This window comes from Salvelinus fontinalis, chromosome 11, assembly GCF_029448725.1.
Source record: "Salvelinus fontinalis isolate EN_2023a chromosome 11, ASM2944872v1, whole genome shotgun sequence".
In the NCBI taxonomy this organism is placed as follows: Eukaryota; Metazoa; Chordata; class Actinopteri; order Salmoniformes; family Salmonidae; genus Salvelinus; species Salvelinus fontinalis.
Genome location: NC_074675.1, coordinates 46918875 through 46938783, shown reverse-complemented (window position 1 = coordinate 46938783; position 19909 = coordinate 46918875). Strand labels below are relative to the sequence as shown.

The window sequence follows — 19909 nt, the reverse complement described above, 5'->3', positions numbered from 1 at the left end:
TGTGTTGAACGGGTTCTTTCCCCAACACTCATTCCAGGTTATCTGAACATTTACAGTATATCTGTGATCTGACCCTCATAACACAGACTGTTCTCAGCCAATCACACACAACTATTATTTGACTGATTAGATAGCTACTGTTCTGGTACTAATGACGCGTTCAAGACAACTGGGAACTTGGAAATCTCTGACATCCGACTTCAGCGTGTTGAAGACAACTGGGGGAAAAACTAGCTCAGACGGGGAATTCCAAGTCGGAAACTCAGGAATCATCTTAGAGCTCCGACCTGAAGATCACTAACGTCACGATTTTACCTATTTTTTTATCCCCCCCCCCCCAGACTTCTCCCAGAAGTGTGTACTGTAGATAGATCCCTTCTAACCCTTCTCCCAGAAGTGTGTACTGTAGATAGATCCCTTCTAACCCTTCTCCCAGAAGTATGTAGGACCTGGGAACTATAGCTACCTGTCATCTGGTACTGACTCTAACCAAGAGGTTACACTCCAGTAAACAGGCTGGTGTTACCTGTCACCTGAGGACGATGGGTTGATCTAGGTTTGACATTGTGTTCAAAGACCATTGATCATGGACAAGGAATTCATCTTTGTTACAAAGTATTATGATTTATTAACCATGTGGCAAAATAGTATATTGTCTTTAATTGAGTAGGCAAATATACATTCATGTTTGGAGCTCATTCATTATTTCAATTTCCCTTCATACATGAAGGTTTCCTATCAGCTACATATTCTAAAATCATTTTAAGAAACACTGAAAATTGATATTTAAAGGCTACCTGGGCTGTAGAACGACCACAGATCCATTATGTGTAGGGAAAGGAGGCTGTGGTGTATTGGGTAGGGTAGGCACCGGGGTTCGGCTCGGACTGCGGCTGAGTCACAGGGGTCATTAGAAGTACTTGATGGGGTCAAAGGTCAGGGTTAATCAGAAGTACTCGATGGGGTCACTGTGGGCTTTGGACTCCTGCAGGCTGGTCAGCTCCAGTTTGCTTCCGGCGTGTGGCAGCATTTTATACACGCGCAGGTGGACATGGTCTTCACCACCAACATGAACCTGTAAGACACAGAGACGAGGTCAGAGTGAGCCAGTTGGACACAGTGGTAAGAACAGAGAACAGGCCAAATGAAATTGGTCACACACACATTTGTAACAGTATAGTTAGCAGATGGTTAGCAGATGTTATTGCGAGTGTAGCGAAATGCTTCTAGTTCCGACAGGTAGTTGTGGAATTGTTAGATATTGCTGCACTAACACACACAAATCTATGTAAAGGAATAAGAATATATACATATATGGATGAGTGTTAGGGTTAGAGGTCTCTAACAACTGACAAGTTACATCCATCCATGTTTCGTGGAACATGTGAAATGGAATCCAGTATCAATGCACTGAAATGCAGTCTGTGTCCACTGGACTCTTGGCTTACAGTGTAACAATGTAGGCTACTGAAAGTGTACTATCAAATAAACTCCATAAACCACCCTCTTTAGTTACACATTACAGTGCCCTTATTACTGGGTAATTATTCCTGTAATTAAAATGTAACATGTTTTGTAATGACCCATTACTAAACTATTTACCCTGTACTAGGGTTACTTAACCTTTATTTAACTAGGCAAGTCAGTTAAAAACTAATTCTTATTAACAATGACGGTCTACCCTGGCCAAACCCGGAAGACGCTGGGCCAATTGTGCGCCGCCCTATGGGACTCCCAATCACGGCCAGATGTGATATAGCCTGAATAGGGCTAAGAAGTGTGTACTGTAGGGCTGTACCTTAGGGCTAAGGTTAGGAAGAATGAGTATTTACAATACTTGTTACACTGTAATTACATACCACAGTAATAAGGGGACAGTAATGTAAAGTGTTACGTAGCAAGAAATAATCAAGCTGATACCTTGATGAAGAAGTTGGTCCCTGCCACCACCTGAGTCTTGTAAATTTTCGCTGTGAAAACATCAAACTTCCTCCCCGTTTTCTGCTCTGCATGCGGCTTAATCTGTGATGAAAAAACATGGTTATCTTTTAGTAACTACAATTTTAATAGGCTACATTTGGTGGCGAATGGCGATAATCAAGTTCATTACTCGATCTACACAGACACTGACAGTCCCCTTTCCTCTCTCACCTCATCACAAATCTTCTGCACCGCTTCAGTGGCATCCTTTGGCCCAGTTGTTCCTCCACGCAATGGCATCTTTACTGTCAGACTGACCAACAGACCGTCACTGAAACTATCGCACTTTATAGCAAATACCACATTCACCCAGTTTAACACCAAAAACAAAACAACGAGTCACATGTTTCACCGGATATGAAATCTGAAGCATCCGGTTGAAATGTCCACTCCCCACCAAATAGAGAGGCTATTCGGACCATTGATGTATACTGAGAACGTGCTCAAATTGATTATTGGAGAGAGATTCTATGTTACTAGCCTCATGTCATGTATATGTATAGCCATCTCGAGCGAACTGCGATATAAAGTGTTTTTTCTCAAAGTTGCCGGGATGTCACGTGCGCATATCAGTACACTCGTAACAACTTAAGCATTACGAAACGTTTATTCGATCAAATACACCTCACGTAACAAATAAGACATACGTTTTTTTGTTGACCAAATTCGACACTCATTGACATCCATACAAAAACTCCTTGCTTGGCGGGCGAAATAACTGCCAAGCGAATGCTTCATAATTATACATCCGGTGAAATCTGTCTCATTGTTCTATCTGTACGTATACCAACACAGTCTACCCTTAACTATGTATTATATGAACAAATAAGCAATGTTTGTAGGTACTAATAGCGCAAACTCATGGCGCATCAAACTCAATAACAGAGACCTGATGCCACGCCCCTTCATAATCTCTTTAAACTCGATGCGCCCTGAGTTTGTGATATTAGTACAAATAAACAACTGCTTATTTGGATGCAGATATCGATTTTACGGTGAGAACGCGAGGTAAATTATCGGACAAGAAAATACAAATAATCTAATATTTTCTGTATTTCGGTCGGCATAATTCTAAACTCTTAATTTATTTCAATCAGTTACGGACATTGGTTCATCTTGCAGATAGGGAGTGATATGTATTCGCTTGGCCAACAGTATCAAAGATGTTCTACAAGATGTTCTCATTTATCTGTGACAGTATCTTGTATGCTAACGTTAGCAACCCTAGTGAACATTGGACCTAGATAGCTGTTTGCCGTTAATCATGAGGTGTGAAAGGTTTTCAATAATACTGTAATGACCTGACTAGATCATAAAAGAACGACTGTCCAGACAGAGGATTGAGTTTACGAATGGACGGTTTATTAAACCAACTTTACACAGGCTACTGTTTGGCCGTAGCCCACGCCAAATAAATGAAAGATAACCCACAAGCCAATCGTGACCTTCTCTTGTGAAGCCCAGACGTAAGAGAGAGAACAAAGGCAAAACCTGGTCTTAACTTCCAATGCTCCATCCCCCTGCCCAACCCCCCTCCACGCCACCCCGCCAACCACCAGGATGCCCGGCATCAGAACATTCCAGGCATTCCCGTGATTGGCAGATAGCAGGTTGACTGACATGTCGGACCCCGCGAACACAACCACCTACTAGCCTAACACATAACACACAGCTGTCTGTGCGGGTCGCTACACAGCCCCCCCACAACAAAGTCCCTCATCCCCGAGGGAACAAACAAAGTCTCTGAAGCGACCCGGAGGTCTCCTTTGCCTGCGTGGCCGTGATGGTCGCAGAGTGCCCCTCTGGGAACCAGGGGATGAAGGCAGGGATATGGGGGACAAGGAAGCGGGAACGGGTAATACAGTCCGTGGCTCTGGGGAACCACGCGGTGACACAGGGGGGAAGACAGGGGGAGTGGGCTGTCTGGAGCCTTGTCTGCGGCACCTGGGGGTGGGTGCCTGGAGAATGGCATTGCCAGAGAGGGGAATTGTGGGTGTTCCTGGGGTTTGGGGAGAAGAGGCCCCTCTGTATGGGGCTAACCTGTCCCGGTGCAGTGCCACCTTTCTCCCCCTGGGAGGAAGCTGCACCCGGTAAACAACCTCCCCTACCCTCTCCAGGACACTGCAGGGTCCCACCCAGTGACTGTCCAACTTGGGGCATCTGCCTTTTTTCGCCTCTCTGGCGAAGGTGTGGGCTGTCTCCAGGCGGTCCTGGAGTCTCCGGGCATACTCCGGCCCCGGGGGAACATGAGGGCTATCCAGGGGCCGACCAAACGCCATCTCCGCAGGGGTGCGGATCTCTCTCCCCAGCATGAGGAGGGCAGGCGTGCAGGAGGTGGAGTCTTGGACAGCGGAGCGGCATGCCATGAGGACCATAGGCAGGTGCTTGTCCCAGTCACGCTGGTGTTTGGAAGAGACGATGGCCAGCTGCTGTCCAAGCGTTTTATTGAAGCGCTCTACAAGGCCATCACTTTGAGGATGGAGAGGAGTAGTGCGGGTCTTGTGCATACCCAGCCTCTCACACATGGTGGCGAACACACGGGACTCAAAGTTTCTGCCCTGGTCGCTGTGGATGGACTCTGCAGCTCCAAACCTGCTGAACATCCCCGCTGTCAGGGCGTCGACGATGGTCTCTGCCTCCTGGTCAGGCAGAGCATAGGCCTCGGGCCATTTTGTGAAATAGTCCATGGCCGTGAGCACCCAGCGGTTTCCACTGTCTGTGGTGGGGAACGGCCCAACTACATCCACTCCCACCCTCTCCATGGGAGCCCCCACTGGGAACTGTTGGAGCTGAGCATGAGAGCGGCCTGGGGGGCCCTTTCTCGCTGTGCAGTTGTCACTGCGGCGACAAAAGTCCTCCACATCCCTCTTGTGCTGCCCCCAGTAGAAGCCCTGACGGAGACGGCGCAGTGTTTTTGTGACCCCAAAGTGTCCAGTCCCCACCCCGCCATGAGTACTCTGGAGCACAGCCTCCCGCAATGCTTTTGGGACCACCACCTGCCACCTCTCCTCTCCCGTAGCTGACTCCTTCCATGCCCGCTGTAGCACGCCATCAGCCAGCCGCAGTCTCTCAAACTTTGACCACAACCCTTTGGTCGCGAGTGAGAGCGCTGTCACCTCTTCCCATGGTGGCCTCACCTGCGCCTCTACCCACTGTAGCACTGGCTGTAGGTCTGTGTCCCGTCCCTGCTGCTGCTGCCGCCATTCAGCCACGTCGACAGTCTGCAGCTCACAGCAGACAGGCCCGCTCGCCCGACACACTGTGGCACCGACCCCCTCTGCACACAGCTCTCTCTCCCGTCCCTCTCTCCGTTCGCAGTGGCGGCAGCCGTCTGCAGTACAGGGCCGACGGGACATGGCGTCGGCGTTGGAGTGGCGTGCCCCTGCCCTGTGCACCACTGTGAAGTCATACGGCTGAAGCTCCTCCAACCAGCGTGCCACCTGCCCCTCTGGCTCTCTGAAAGACATGAGCCACTGGAGAGCAGAGTGGTCAGTCCTTACAGTAAAGGGCAGACCACCCAGGTAGTACTTGAAGTGTTTGACGGAAGCCACAACAGCCAAGAGCTCCCGCCGGGTGACACAGTAGCGGCGCTCATGTTTGTCAAATGTTTTGCTGAAGTACGCCACCACTCTCTCCCCCGCTGGCCCCACCTGGGCCAGCACCCCACCCATGCCCACATTGCTCGCGTCTGTGTCCAGGATAAAGGGCAAGGTGAGGTCAGGGGGGGCGAGCACGGGGGCCTCGATCAGTGCACGTTTGAGGGTGTTGAACGCCTCCTCACACTCCACTGTCCAAGTGAAAGCTTTGTCCTTCGGCAGCAGGCGGTTCAGTGGAGCAGCAATGCTTGAGAAGCCCCGTACAAACCTCCTGTAGTACGAGGCCAGGCCCAGGAAGCTCTTCAGCTGACGCTGGTCGGTGGGGGGGGGGCCAGTCTCTGACAGCCCCTACCTTGTCCTCCATGGTGCTGATCCCCTCCTTCCCCACTCGGTGGCCCAAGAAGGACACCTCTCTCCTCATGAAGTGGCACTTCTCGGGGTGGAGCTTCAGACCTGCGGCAGCCACCCTCTCCAGCACACGCCGTAGCGCCCCCCAGGGCTGACTGGAAGGAGCTGCCATGGGCCAGGATGTCATCGAGGTATACCAGACACTGCTGTCTGGGGATGCCATCCAGCACCCTGTCCATCAAACGCTCAAAAGTAGCTGGAGCGTTGCACAGGCCAAAGCACAGGACCTTGAACTGCCAGTGTCCTCTGTTAGTGGAGAATGCAGTTTTGGCTCTGGCCTCTGGGGAGAGGGGCACCTGCCAGTAGCCACTGCGGAGGTCTAGTGAGGAGAACCAGGAGGACCCCCTAACCAGGTCCAGCGACTCATCGATACGTGGTATGGGGTAAGAGTCCTTCCTGGTTACCTCATTCAGCCGCCTGTAGTCCGCACAGAACCTCAGCTTGCCCCCCTTCTTCGGAACCATGACGACTGGCGCCACCCAGGGGCTGTCTGAGGGCTCAATGAAGTCTGCCCGCTGCATCTCCAACACAGCCTTGTTTGCCGCCTCCTGGCGTGCCAGCGGGATACGGCGGGGACGCATCTTGATGGGCCGAGCATCACCTGTGTCGATCTCATGCTGCACCAGATGAGTCTGACCCACCTCTTCCTCACTCAGCGCAAAGCTGTCTCTGAATTCAAACAGCAACTGCCACAACCGTTCCTGCTGCTCGGGGTCAAGACCAACACAGTTCCTCCCCCATATCTCCCTCACTGCAGACAGTGTCCTCTCCTCTCCCATCTGGGGTAGCTGGGCTGGGGGGGCGCGGCCTGGGCTCACATAGGGCTGTGTCATGGAGGTAGCTGGGGGAATGTAACACACCGCAGTAGGTGACAGGGGGGCTGGGGAAAAGTCACACACAGCTGTGGGGGAGGGGGGGCAGCCATGAGTCTCTGCTGCTTTAACTGTTGGAGTAAAGGGTTTGTTGGGTTGAGTGAATGTGACATTAGGGGGGGCCATGGTGACTTCCGGCCCTCCCTGGAAGCTCAGTGTGCCCCTATTTAGGTCTAACTGGCAGCCTGTGCTCCTAAGAAAGTCCAACCCCAGGATACAAGAGTCCTGCACAGCCGCCACCCACACAGGATGACGCACAGTCCTGCCCCCTACTTTCAGAGTCATTATTCCCTTCCCTTTCATGGGTGCCAGCTCACCTGTGACTGTGCGGAGCTGCACAGTTGTAGGCTCACACTGAGTCCAACCTGGCACAATATCTGGCCTCACCAGGGTTACTGTGGACCGAGTGTCCACCAGGGCGGAGCAGGGCACACCCTCCACAGTGACAGGGACATGACAAAAGTCCCCAACACAGGTCCGGCCCACCACAACAACAGGCTCCATTCGCTTGCTCTCGTCTGCTTCTGGGGGAAGTGGAGCCTTGCTTCCCCTTCTGTGCCGGTGGGCTCCTCCTGAAGATGATGGTGGTTGGGATAGAAAGCCAGGGGTCCGCACTACCCGGTCTATGCGGACCCCGAGCCGTTTCCCTGAGCTCTGGGGGACATGGGGCAATTTCGGCGCAGATGGCCTGGCTGGCCACAACCCCAGCAGACCCTGGGACCAGGGTGTGTGTTTTGTGCCGCCTGTAGCGACACAGCACGAATGAGTTCTGTCATTTCAGCCACCCATGCAGGCTTTTCCGGCTCCGGGCTGCTCTGCCCCCCAGCTCGCACAGAGGGTGTGTCTCCCTGCACCCCCACCAAAGCCCCAGCTGAAGTCCCAGCCCACACCAGCTCCCTCTCCAAAGCCATCTCCAAGGCTATCTGCAATGACTCAGGATGAGCCAGCTGGGTCTGTATGCGCAGCTCCGTAGGAGAGAGCGCCTGTATGAACTGGTCCCGTGCTAGCTCGCTCTGCACGGAGGGGGGCATGTGAGCATATGCCCGCCGAGAGAGGCTCTCAATGTCATTAGCTAACACCCGTAGAGGCTCTCCAGGCTGCCTATTACTCAGTTCGGAGCGCAGTAGCCCGGGCTGTACACACTGTCCATAGCGCCTCCTCAGTGCTCCCACTAAAGCGCCATAATCATGTCTGTCCTCGGGGCTAATCAATATCAAACAGGCCAGAGCTTCATCCGTGAGGCATAAAGCCAACTGCAGTGCCCTTTCTTCATCCGACCACCCCGTAAAATGAGCTAACAGTTCAAACTGAGCATGAAAAGCTTCCCAATCCGCCTTACCGGAATACTTCGGGGTCTTAACAGATACGGACGCAGCCGGGAACTGGGCGCCGCCATGTTTGTTTACATCCTGAGCCCCAGATTCCTCGTCCCGCCGCGTCGACGTCACCACTTCGGCCCGCCCACCAGAATCCACGCGAAACACAATCGACGAGGCGCTCATGCCCGCTTCAGCCGCCATCACTCTAGCGTCCTCCCTCAAGCGGCCTCTGCGCTCCGAAGCCCTGGCGATCTCCTCAGCCAGAACCTCCGACGTCCATTCACACGTATCTCCTTGGCCATAATCGTCCCCTACCTCCACCTTCACTTTCGGATTCCCTCGAAGCATTTTCAACCCCCGTTCTCACCTACAGTAGCTAGCCACAGAAGTCAGCTAGCTAGCTGGCAAACTTTTATCAACGTTTTTACTTCTGACACCAATGTAATGACCTGACTAGATCATAAAAGAACGACTGTCCAGACAGAGGATTGAGTTTACGAATGGACGGTTTATTAAACCAACTTTACACAGGCTACTGTTTGGCCGTAGCCCACGCCAAATAAATGAAAGATAACCCACAAGCCAATCGTGACCTTCTCTTTTGAAGCCCAGACGTAAGAGAGAGAACAACGGCAAAACCTGGTCTTAACTTCCAATGCTCCATCCCCCTGCCCAACCCCCCTCCACGCCACTCCGCCAACCACCAGGATGCCCGGCATCAGAACATTCCAGGCATTCCCGTGATTGGCAGATAGCAGGTTGACTGACATGTCGGACCCCGCGAACACAACCACCTACTAGCCTAACACATAACACACAGCTGTCTGTGCGGGTCGCTACAATACCAATTCTTGGAAGCACATGGAAAAACATTTATTCCATGACTTAAAGGAGTCACCAAAGACCTGGACAAAAAAGGTCTAAGGCTAAACAAACAACTAAATAGGTACATAACACTTAGCATGTCTTGAGGCCTTAGACCTTTTTCGTCCAGGCCTTGGGTGAATTATGCTGCCTCTGCTGTCCCTCTAGCCATTGGACAAGGGCAAGGCTAGTGGTAATAGCAGCTGACTGTCTCTTTACAGCGCACTCTCAGGTCAGTTCCGGTACCTATTTAGTTTGTGTTTGTTTACGCATGTAAAGTGTAACACTTTTTTTCTAAATAGATAACATGCCAGTCCTGGCTGCCTCATGTTAATTGTATATTAATGTAAACAAAAGTCACAGCGGAGGATATGGACCTAACTGGAACAGGTGACCATATTGCAGCTAATGGCAGGGGTAAATATCACCCTAAATAGAGCTTTACACTGGGGGCATCTGACCCTAAAACAGGTTCTCTACCGCCACCCCCAGAAGTTTCATATTTTTGTTTTAACCCTAATTTAATGATGTGCACCTAGTTGGGAAGCAAGTTCAGTTAGTGAGCGTTTCAATAAATAAACGCAAAACAAGCGCGCACGACCTTAACACTTGAACATAAACAATAACACCTGGCGAAGGAACCAAAGGGAGTGACATATATATAGGGAAGGTAATCAGAGAGGGGATGGAATCCAGGTGAGTCTGATGATGTGCAGGTACGCATAATGATGGTGACAGGTGTGCGAGCCTGGTGGCCTAGAGGCCAGAGGGGGAGCACACGTGACACTTAAACAGCCACACCTGATTTAATTTGTCAAAGGCTTGATAATTAGTAGAAAGAGGAGGAAGGGAAGCTCTACTAAGGTACACAATAGTAAAAGGGGTAAATTGGTAATCAAAAAGAAAGGAGGACCAAGGCACTCTTCATATAATTAATTAAAATGCCTTTATTAGTATGGCATGTTCAATAGAAACAAAGTTTTAAAAAATCTGACGCGTTTCGGCCTTTTTTAAACTTTGTTTCTATTGAACATGCCATACTAATAAAGGCATTTTAATTAATTACATGAAGAGTGCCTTGGTCCTCCTTTCTTTTTGATGGCTTGATAATTAGTTGACTAATTGAACAATGTGTGTCAGTTAAGGGTTAAAAATAAAGTGAACGTCTGGAGGGGCCTAGGAGAGGTTTGGGAAACCCTGCCCTAAAGGAACACCAAGGGAGATGCCAAGAGCGAAATCTCACTTGGGGGATTTCTCAAGGCTAGGATCGTTACACAACTCCATCAGTTAAGAAAACACAACCTGTGCTTCTTTATCACAAATCCCTCACACCTTAACAGGACATGCTTTTGAACCTCAAACACTATCCTTCTTCTGCTCATCAAATCAAAGTTTATTTGTCATGTTCGTCGAATACAATAGGTGTAGACCTTACAGTGAAATGCTTACTTACATGCTCTAACCAATAGTGCAAAAATGGTATTAGGTGAACAATAGGTAAGTAAAGAAATAAAACAACAGTAAAAAGACAGTGAAAAACAGTAGCGAGGCTACATACAGACACCGGTTAGTCAGGCTGATTGAGGTAGTATGTACATGTAGATATGGTTTAAAGTGACTATGCATATATGGTGAACAGAGAGTAGCAGTAGCGTAAAAGAGGGGTTGGCGGGTGGTGGGTGGCGGGACACAATGCAGATAGCCCGGTTAGCCAATGTCGCAGAGTACTGGTTGGTCGGCCCAATTGAGGTAGTATGTACACTGCTCAAAAAAATAAAGGGAACACTTAAACAACACAATGTAACTCCAAGTCAATCACACTTCTGTGAAATCAAACTGTCCACTTAGGAAGCAACACTGATTGACAATAAATTTCACATGCTGTTGTGCAAATGGAATAGACAAAAGGTGGAAATTATAGGCAATTAGCAAGACACCCCCCAAAACAGGAGTGATTCTGCAGGTGGTGACCACAGACCACTTCTCAGTTCCTATGCTTCCTGGCTGATGTTTTGGTCACTTTTGAATGCTGGCAGTGCTCTCACTCTAGTGGTAGCATGAGACGGAGTCTACAACCCACACAAGTGGCTCAGGTAGTGCAGTTCATCCAGGATGGCACATCAATGCGAACTGTGGCAAAAAGGTTTGCTGTGTCTGTCAGCGTAGTGTCCAGAGCATGCAGGCGCTACCAGGAGACAGGCCAGTACATCAGGAGACGTGGAGGAGGCCGTAGGAGGGCAACAACCCAGCAGCAGGACTGCTACCTCCGCCTTTGTGCAAGGAGGTGCACTGCCAGCGCCCTGCAAAATGACCTCCAGCAGGCCACAAATGTGCATGTGTCTGCTCAAACGGTCAGAAAAGACTCCATGAGGGTGGTATGAGGGCCCGACGTCCACAGGTGGGGGTTGTGCTTACAGCCCAACACCGTGCAGGATGTTTGGCATTTGCCAGAGAACACCAAGATTGGCAAATTCGCCACTGGCGCCCTGTGCTCTTCACAGATGAAAGCAGGTTCACACTGAGCACATGAGCACATGTGACAGACGTGACAGAGTCTGGAGACGCCGTGGAGAACGTTCTGCTGCCTGCAACATCCTCCAGCATGACCGGTTTGGCGATGGGTCAGTCATGGTGTGGGGTGGCATTTCTTTGTGGGGCCGCACAGCCCTCCATGTGCTCGCCAGAGGTAGCCTGACTGCCATTAGGTACCGAGATGAGATCCTCAGACCCCTTGTGAGACCATATGCTGACACATGCACATTTGTGGCCTGCTGGAGGTCATTTTGCAGGGCTCTGGCAGTGCACCTCCTTGCACAAAGGCGGAGAGGCCGGTCCTGCTGCTGGGTTGTTGCCCTCCTACGGCCTCCTCCACGTCTCCTGATGTACTGGCCTGTCTCCTGGTAGCGCCTGCATGCTCTGGACACTACGCTGACAGACACAGCAAACCTTTTTGCCACAGTTCGCATTGATGAGCCATCCTGGATGAACTGCACTACCTGAGCCACTTGTGTGGGTTGTAGACTCCGTCTCATGCTACCACTAGAGTGAGAGCACCGCCAGCATTCAAAAGTGACCAAAACATCAGCCAGAAAGCATAGGAACTGAGAAGTGGTCTGTGGTCACCACCTGCAGAATCACTCCTGTTTTGGGGGGTGTCTTGCTAATTGCCTATTATTTCCACCTTTTGTCTATTCCATTTGCACAACAGCATGTGAAATTTATTGTCAATCAGTGTTGCTTCCTAAGAGGACAGTTTTATTTCACAGAAGTGTGATTGACTTGGAGTTACATTGTGTTGTTTAAGTGTTCCCTTTATTTTTTTGAGCAGTGTACATGAATGTATAGTTAAAGTGACTATGCATATATGATAAACAGAGAGTAGCAGCAGCGTAAAAGAGGGGGTGGGGGGGCACACAATGCAAATAGTCCGGGTAGCCATTTGATTACCTGTTCAGGAGTCTTAAGGCTTGGGGGTAAAAACTTTTAAGATGCCTTTTTGTCCTAGATTGGCACTCCGGTACCGCTTAACATGCGGTAGTAGAGAGAACAGTCTATGACTGGGGTGGCTGGGGTCTTTGACAATTCTTAGGGCCTTCCTCTGACACCGCCTGGTGTAGAGGTCCTGGATGGCAGGCAGCTTAGCCCCAGTGATGTACTGGGCCGTACGCATTACCCTCTGTAGTGCTTTGCGGTCGGAGGCCAAGCAATTGCCGTACCAGGCAGTGATGCAACCAGTCAGGATGCTCTCGATGTTGCAGCTGTAGAACCTTTTGAGGATCTCAGGACCCATGCCAAATCTTTTAAGTTTCCTGAGGGGGAATAGGCTTTGTCGTGCCCTCTTCACGACTGTCTTGGTGTGTTTGGACCATTCTAGTTTGTTGGTGATGTGGACACCAAGGAACTTGAAGCTCTCAACCTGCTCCACTACAGCCCCGTTGATGAGAATGGGGGTGTGCTCGGCCCTCCTTTTCCTGTAGTCCACAACCATCTCCTTAGTCACGTTGAGGGATAGGTTGTTATTCTGGTACCACCCGGCCAGGTCTCTGACCTCCTCCCTATAGGCTGTCTCGTCATTGTCGGTGATCAGGCCTACCACTGTTGTATCGTCTGCAAACTTAATGATGGTGTTGGAGTCGTGCCTGGCCATGCAGTCGTGGGTGAACAGGGAGTACAGGAGAGGACTGAGAACGCACCCCTGGGAAGCTCCAGTGTTGAGGATCAGCGTGGCAGATGTGTTGCTACCTACCCTCACCACCTGGGGATGGCCCGTCAGGAAGTCCAGGATCCAGTTGCAGAGGGAGTTGTTTAGTCCCAGGATCATTAACTTAGTGATGAGCTTTGAGGGTACCTTGGTGTTGAACGCTGAGCTGTAGTCAATGAATAGCATTCTCACATAAGTGTTCCTTTTGTCCAGGTTGGAAAGGGCAGTGTGGAGTGCAATAGAGATTGCATCATCTGTCGATCTGTTTGGGCAGTATGCAAATTGGAGTGGGTCTAGGGTTTCTGGGATGATGGTGTTGATGTAAGCCATTGCCAGCCTTTCAAAGAACTTCATGGCTACGGACGTGAGTGCTACGGGTCTGTAGTCATTTAGGCAGGTTGCCTTTGTGTTCTTGGGCACAGTGACTCTGTTGGTCTGCTTGAAACATGTTGGTATTACAGACTCATTCAGGGACATGTTGAAAATGTCAGTGAAGAAACCTGCCAGTTGGTAAGCACATGCCCGGAGCACATGTCCTGGTAATCCGTCTGGCTCCGCAGCCTTGTGTATGTTGATCTGTTTAAAGGTCTTTCTCACTTTGTCTACGGAGAGCGTGCTCACACAGTCGTCCGGAACAGCTGATGCTCTCATGCGTGCCTCAGTGTTGCTTGCCTCCAAGTGAGCATAGAAGTGATTTATCTCGCCTGAATGGCTCGTGCCACTGGGCAGCTCACGGCTGTGCTTCCCTTTGTAGTCTGAAATAGTTTGCAAGCCCTGACACATAATACGAGCGTCGGAGCCAGTGTAGAATGATTCAATCTTAGCCCTGTATTGACGCTTTGCCTGTTTGATGGTTCGTCGCAGGGCATAGCAGGATTTCTTGTAAGCTTCTGGGTTAGAGTCCCGCACCTTGAAAGCGACAGCTCTACCCTGCAGCTCAGTGCGAATGTTGCCTGTAATCCATGCCTTCTGGTTGGGGTATGTACGTACAGTCACTGTGGGGACGACGTCCTCAATGCACTTATTGATAAAGCCAGGGACTGATGTGGTGTACTCCTCAATGCCATCGGAAGAATCCCGGAACATGTTCCAGTCTGTGATCGTAAAACAGTGCTGTAGTTTAGCATCTGCTTCATCTGACCACTTTTTTATAGACTGAGTCACTGTGGCTTCCTGCTTTAATTTTTGCATGTAAGCAGTAATCAGGAGGACAGAGTTGTGGTCAGATTTACCAAATGGAGGGCGAGGGAGAGCTTTGTACGTGTGTGGAGTACAGGTGATCTGGATTTTTTTTCCCTCTGGTAGCACATTTAACATGTTGATAGAACTGATTTAAGTTTCCCTGCATTAAAGTCTCCGGCCACTAGGAGCGCTGCATCTGGGTGAGAGTAGAAAATGGTAGGAGGGGGTATTTACCTGATGTAGGGTTGAAGCCAGGTCGCTTGACCTTAAGCAAATCACACAACAACCCCGAGAGAGTAAGGGCCTCATCAAGGCTAAAGTTGCGCCTACTTGTCAGGCAGGATGACTACCTTGTTAGGACATTTCTAACTAGTACTAAATGCAGTTGTAATATACTGACCAATTTTAGCTCACTGACTTTGATTTCAATTTGGGATTAAATACAAAGTAGTGCTATAAGACTTTCAAATCCTCAGACTGATTGACTGTAACCTAATCCTCTGTCTTGAAGGCATGAACTCTTAGGTTGCATGTTTTAAAAATGTTATATTACTTCCAAAATAAGAGGAACCACAGCTAATGTACATTCAAACCACATAGTTATGCACATGTAGTCTAACGACATATACAGTGGCTTGCAAAAGTATTCACCCTCTTGGCATTTTTCCTATTTTGTTGCCTTACAACCTGGAATTAAAATAGATTTTTTTAGGTGGTTTGTATCATTTGATCTCTGATTAATGCCCTCCTTGTCTGGTATGTGAGTTTTGGTGGGTGGCCCTCTCTTGGCAGGTTTGTTGTGGTGCCATATTCGTTCTATTTTTTAATAATGGTGCTTTGTGGGATGTTCAAAGTTTCAGATATTTTTTTATAACCCAACCCTGATCTGTATTTCTCCACAACTTTGTCCGTGACCTGTTTGGCGCGAGCTCATTGGTCTTAATGGTGCCGCTTGCTTAGTGGTCATGCAGAACATATACTGAGATCATGTGACACTTAGATTGCACACAAGTGGACTTTATTTAACTAATTATGTGACTTCTGAAGGTAATTGGTTGCACCAGATCTTATTTAGGGGCCTCATATGTGAATACATATGCAGCAGCACATTTCCATGTAACATTGTTTTACATTTTTTGAAACAAGTCACTTTTTTAAATTTCACTTCACCAATTTGGACTATTTTGTGTATGTCCATTACATGAAATCCAAATAAAAATATATTTAAATTACAGGTTGTTATGCAACAAAATAGGAAAAATGCCAAGGGGGATGAATACCTTTGCAAGGCGCTGTACAGTACCAGTCAAAAGTTTGGACACACCTACTCATTTCAGGTTTTTCTTTATTTTTACTATGTTTTGGGTTATTGAACCAGCAACCCACCTCTCTAATCTCTAGGCCAGTGGTTCCCAAGCTTTTTATAGTCCCGTACCCCTTCAAACATTCAACCTCCAGCTGCGTACCCCCTCTAGCACCAGGGTCAGCGCACTCTCAAATGTTGTTTTTTTGCCACAATTGTAAGCCTGCCACACACACACTATACATTTATTAAACATAAGAATGAGTGTGAGTTTTTGTCACAACCCGGCTTGTGGGAAGTGACAAAGAGCCTTTATAGGACAAAGGCACAAATAATTATATAATAATAATCAATAATTTTGCTCTTTATTTAACCATCTTACATATAAAACCTTATTTGTTCATTGAAAATGGTGAATAACTCACCAACTGTTATTGAGAAGGGTGTGCTTGAAAGGATGCATGTAACTGTAACTGTATTGGAGAGAGTCTCAGTCTTAAATTATTTTCCACACACAGTCAGTGCCTGTGTTTAGTTTTCATGCTAGTGAGGGCCGAGAATCCACTTTCACATAGGTACATGGTTGCAAAGGGCATCAGTGTCTTAACAGCACAATTTGCCAAGGCAGGATACTCTGAGCGCAGCCCAATCCAGAAATCTGACAGTGGCTTCTGATTAAATTCAATTTTCACAGAACCCGCTTGTTGCAATTTTGATGAGGCTCTCTTGTTCAGATATCGGTAAGTGGACTGGAGGCAGGACATGAAAGGGATAATGAATCCAGTTGTTTGTGTCATCCTTTTCGGGAAAGTACCTGCGTAATTGCGCACCCAACTCACTCGGGTGCTTAGCTATATCACATTTGATATTGTCCGTAAGCTTGAGTTAATTTGCACACATAAAATCATACAATGGTGGAAAGACCTGTGTGTTGTCCTTGTTAATGTAGACAGAGAAGAGCTCTAACGGTTAATGTGATTGGATGTTAATTATTTGACTAGGCTACCTGTATTTGACATTGTGTTGTTATTTCGCTGAACACTAGATGGTTTCATTTTCTTTTTGGCAGTGAAACGAGGCAACTCAGGCGAGAGAAAAAAACTCACCCAAATGTATAGCCCTGTTGGAAAATATAAATGGACTGTTTGAAAATGTGAAGGAAAAAAATAAAAAAATAATAATTATAAAAATAAAATAAAAAAAGTCAATCACATTTTTATTGGCGTAACCCTGACGGCATTGTGCGTACCCCAGTTTGAGAATACCTGCTCTATGCTACCTGCCACACCTTGGTGGTTTGATTTGATATATCATTTTGTGATATCATCTTGCAGTCTGACTCTCTGTGTAATGTTGAGAAGGGCTTCTACGATGGTGTCTTCCTGGAGAAAGACGATGACGTCAAACATGTCCATACATGTAATTATTCTTACAGTTTCAATAGCTTTAATGTCACCCAGTTTAGAACTTGTTTCTTTCATTCCCCTCACCTGGTTGTCCAGGGCTTCATTGAAAGGACAAACCAGCAGACACTAGGCCCTCCATGGAATGAGTTTGACACCCCTAATGTAGACTAACCTACCCACAGAGCCTACCTGCACTATAGGCCTATTTGCTAACTGTTGGCTAGAGCGGCCGTGCCAAGACCAGAGGAGGCACATTTGCTCTTTAATGCAACAGTTTGTGACAAAACTATTGGTAGAGTTGAAAATGCGATGGAAACACATTGAACATTAGATTTTTATTCGGTACATGAAAACTTAAGCGACGTCATCACACACTGATTTTTTTATCTGTAACAAGTCAGTTTGTTGGAAACAACTCACTGATGGGAAAATACACATATTTTCTTTATGCAGATTTTAGAATATTCACATGAAAATCTGTCAACAATTGGATGGAAACCTAGCTACTGCTAAACGATATGAGTGGTGTAGGTAAGTGATGAAGTGAAAACCTATAGGAGGATAGCTCTCTACGAGGTGGGATGAGCATGAAATGACAGCAGGCTGTTCAACACTGAGCCATGCTGACTGACAGACGGCATGGATTGGTACATGGCAATTCAGTCCCACATCATGTGTTATCACTTATTTGGCTAAATGATTATCCATAGTTGCCTCTTTTGATCCAGCCACAGCAGTCTGGAAATGAACTGTTACCTTGGAAGCAACATTAAGATGTTAAAACTTTTACACTCCAATTGAACTCTGCCTGTGACATTTTCTCACATCTTATTTTCCTCTCTCTCTCAATCCAGCTGTTCTCAGGAGACATTTCAGTGTGTGTAGAACACATTTGACCAGGTAGAGTCAGGCTTCTACTTCATTGCCCTGGACCACTACACCAACGAGGCAGATGACACCAACTTTGGACCAGTGAGTCACCAACTAATTTTATGCCTTACACAACTCAGCACATATAGTATGTATTGCTCCACCTTCCTTAAACTCCAGTTCCATACTTATGTTTACCTTTTTACCGATGTCTATGGATTGTACAAGGATTTTAAGTTGGGGACTGTAACTCCATACTAAATCTAATTCCATCTCCTGTATAGTTCTGCCCTCTCTATAGATAATGCTGATGCCCCACCGTAAGAACCTGGAGCTCTTCACTGGCTCTGTGGGAGGTGACGTGGCCACAAATCAGTGCCTGGGACACCTTACAGCGCTACCACTGTCTGGACAACAGCCAAAGGGTGGTCAAGACATCTACTGCAACTTCATCTTTAGTGTGTCAGCTCTGCTGCACCTGAGAGATAAAGGTATGGCACCACACTCCCAACAGTCATGTATGCTTAAACATAATTCATCGTTTGTGTGTTTCTTAAAGTGGCAATCAGCAGTTGAAACAATAACAAAGCGCTGTCCCTGCCCGTTTCAGTAAAAAGCTGAGGGATGGGGCTGAAGAAATGTAGCCACTCTCAAATTCATAGAGCTGTGGATGCAAGGACTGACCATCCCGCCTCCTTCTAAAAGCCCATTGGAGGAGACAACCCAAGGTTCCTCGCCTCAGACCTTCTCCAATGCCTTTTGAGAAGGATGCGAGTAGAGAGGAAGTGAGGAGTTGAGCAGAGATGAATTGGGACAGAGTTTATGTCATTGTTTTAGGTGTTAACAGATATTGAATGATACATTTATTCTGTTTGCACTTATATCTTCTACTTGTGCTCTTTCCACAGATGGCTCTGGCTTGCTGATGACATCTGATCTGACTCCTTGCAATTTGACTCCTGTATTACTGACTGTATTAAATAAAACTTCCAATGGCAAATTGAAATATTTTTTGATTCTGTTATTGATAGACAATGGTACTTCCCAATCAGACAATTACAACAAAAAAAAGAAATAATGAATCTGTTTTCCTCAGTGTTTGGTGAATGCATTGTGTTGTTTTGTCCTCAGTCCTCCTTTGAATGCTGTGTGTAGTGATTCAGTTCTAAACAACCGTCATCGAGTCCATCAAATCAAATGTACATTGTCAAATTAAATAAAATGTATTTGTCACATACACATAGTTAGCAAATGTTAATGCGAGTGTAGCGAAATTGTCACGTTCTGACCTTAGTTCCTTTGTTATGTCTTTATTTTAGTTTGGTCAGGGTGTGAGTTGGGGTGGGCATTCTATGTTGTTTTTCTATGTTTTGTTCTGTTGTTAGATTTCTATGTGTTGGGCCTAGTATGGTTCTCAAATCAGAGGCAGGTGTCAGTCGTTGTCTCTGATTGGGAGCCATATTTAGGTAGCCTGTTTGTCATTGTGTGTTGTAGGTGATTATTTTCTGTTCTGTGTTTTGCTTCACCGTACAGGACTGTTCGTTTTATTGTTTTTGTTCAGTATTCTTATTAAAACAATATGGACACTTACCACGCTGCGCATTGGTCCTCCTCTTCTTCCACCCACGACGAGCGTGACAGAAATGCTTGTGCTTCTAGTTCTGACCATGCAATAATATCTAACAAGTAATCTAACAATTTCACAACAACTACCTTACAAGTGTAAAGGAATGAATAAGAATATGTACATAACAATATATATGGATGAGCGATGGCCGAACGGCATAGGCAAGATGCAGTAGATGGTATAGAGTACAGTATATACATATGAGATGAGTAGTGTAGGGTATATAAACATTATATAAAGTGGCATTGTTTAAAGTGACTAGTGATACATTTATTACATCC

At 47.5% G+C, this 19909-nt stretch overlaps 1 protein-coding gene and 1 long non-coding RNA gene across 2 annotated transcripts; one reads left to right on the top strand and one right to left on the bottom strand.

Annotated features, from left to right (window-relative positions):
* Positions 1-598: 598 nt before the first annotated feature.
* Positions 599-2575, bottom strand: LOC129865847 (cystatin-B-like). Its single transcript, XM_055938887.1, has 3 exons — positions 2152-2575; positions 1921-2022; positions 599-1075 (listed from the first exon to the last, which is right to left on the bottom strand). The coding sequence occupies exons 1-3, from the start codon at positions 2218-2220 to the stop codon at positions 947-949; spliced, it is 300 nt and encodes a 99-aa protein (XP_055794862.1). The 5' UTR covers positions 2221-2575; the 3' UTR covers positions 599-946.
* Positions 2576-17001: 14426 nt separating this feature from the next.
* Positions 17002-19521, top strand: LOC129864845 (uncharacterized). Its single transcript, XR_008761258.1, has 3 exons — positions 17002-18103; positions 18286-18492; positions 18910-19521. It is a non-coding gene; the product is annotated as an uncharacterized LOC129864845 (long non-coding RNA).
* Positions 19522-19909: the final 388 nt, after the last annotated feature.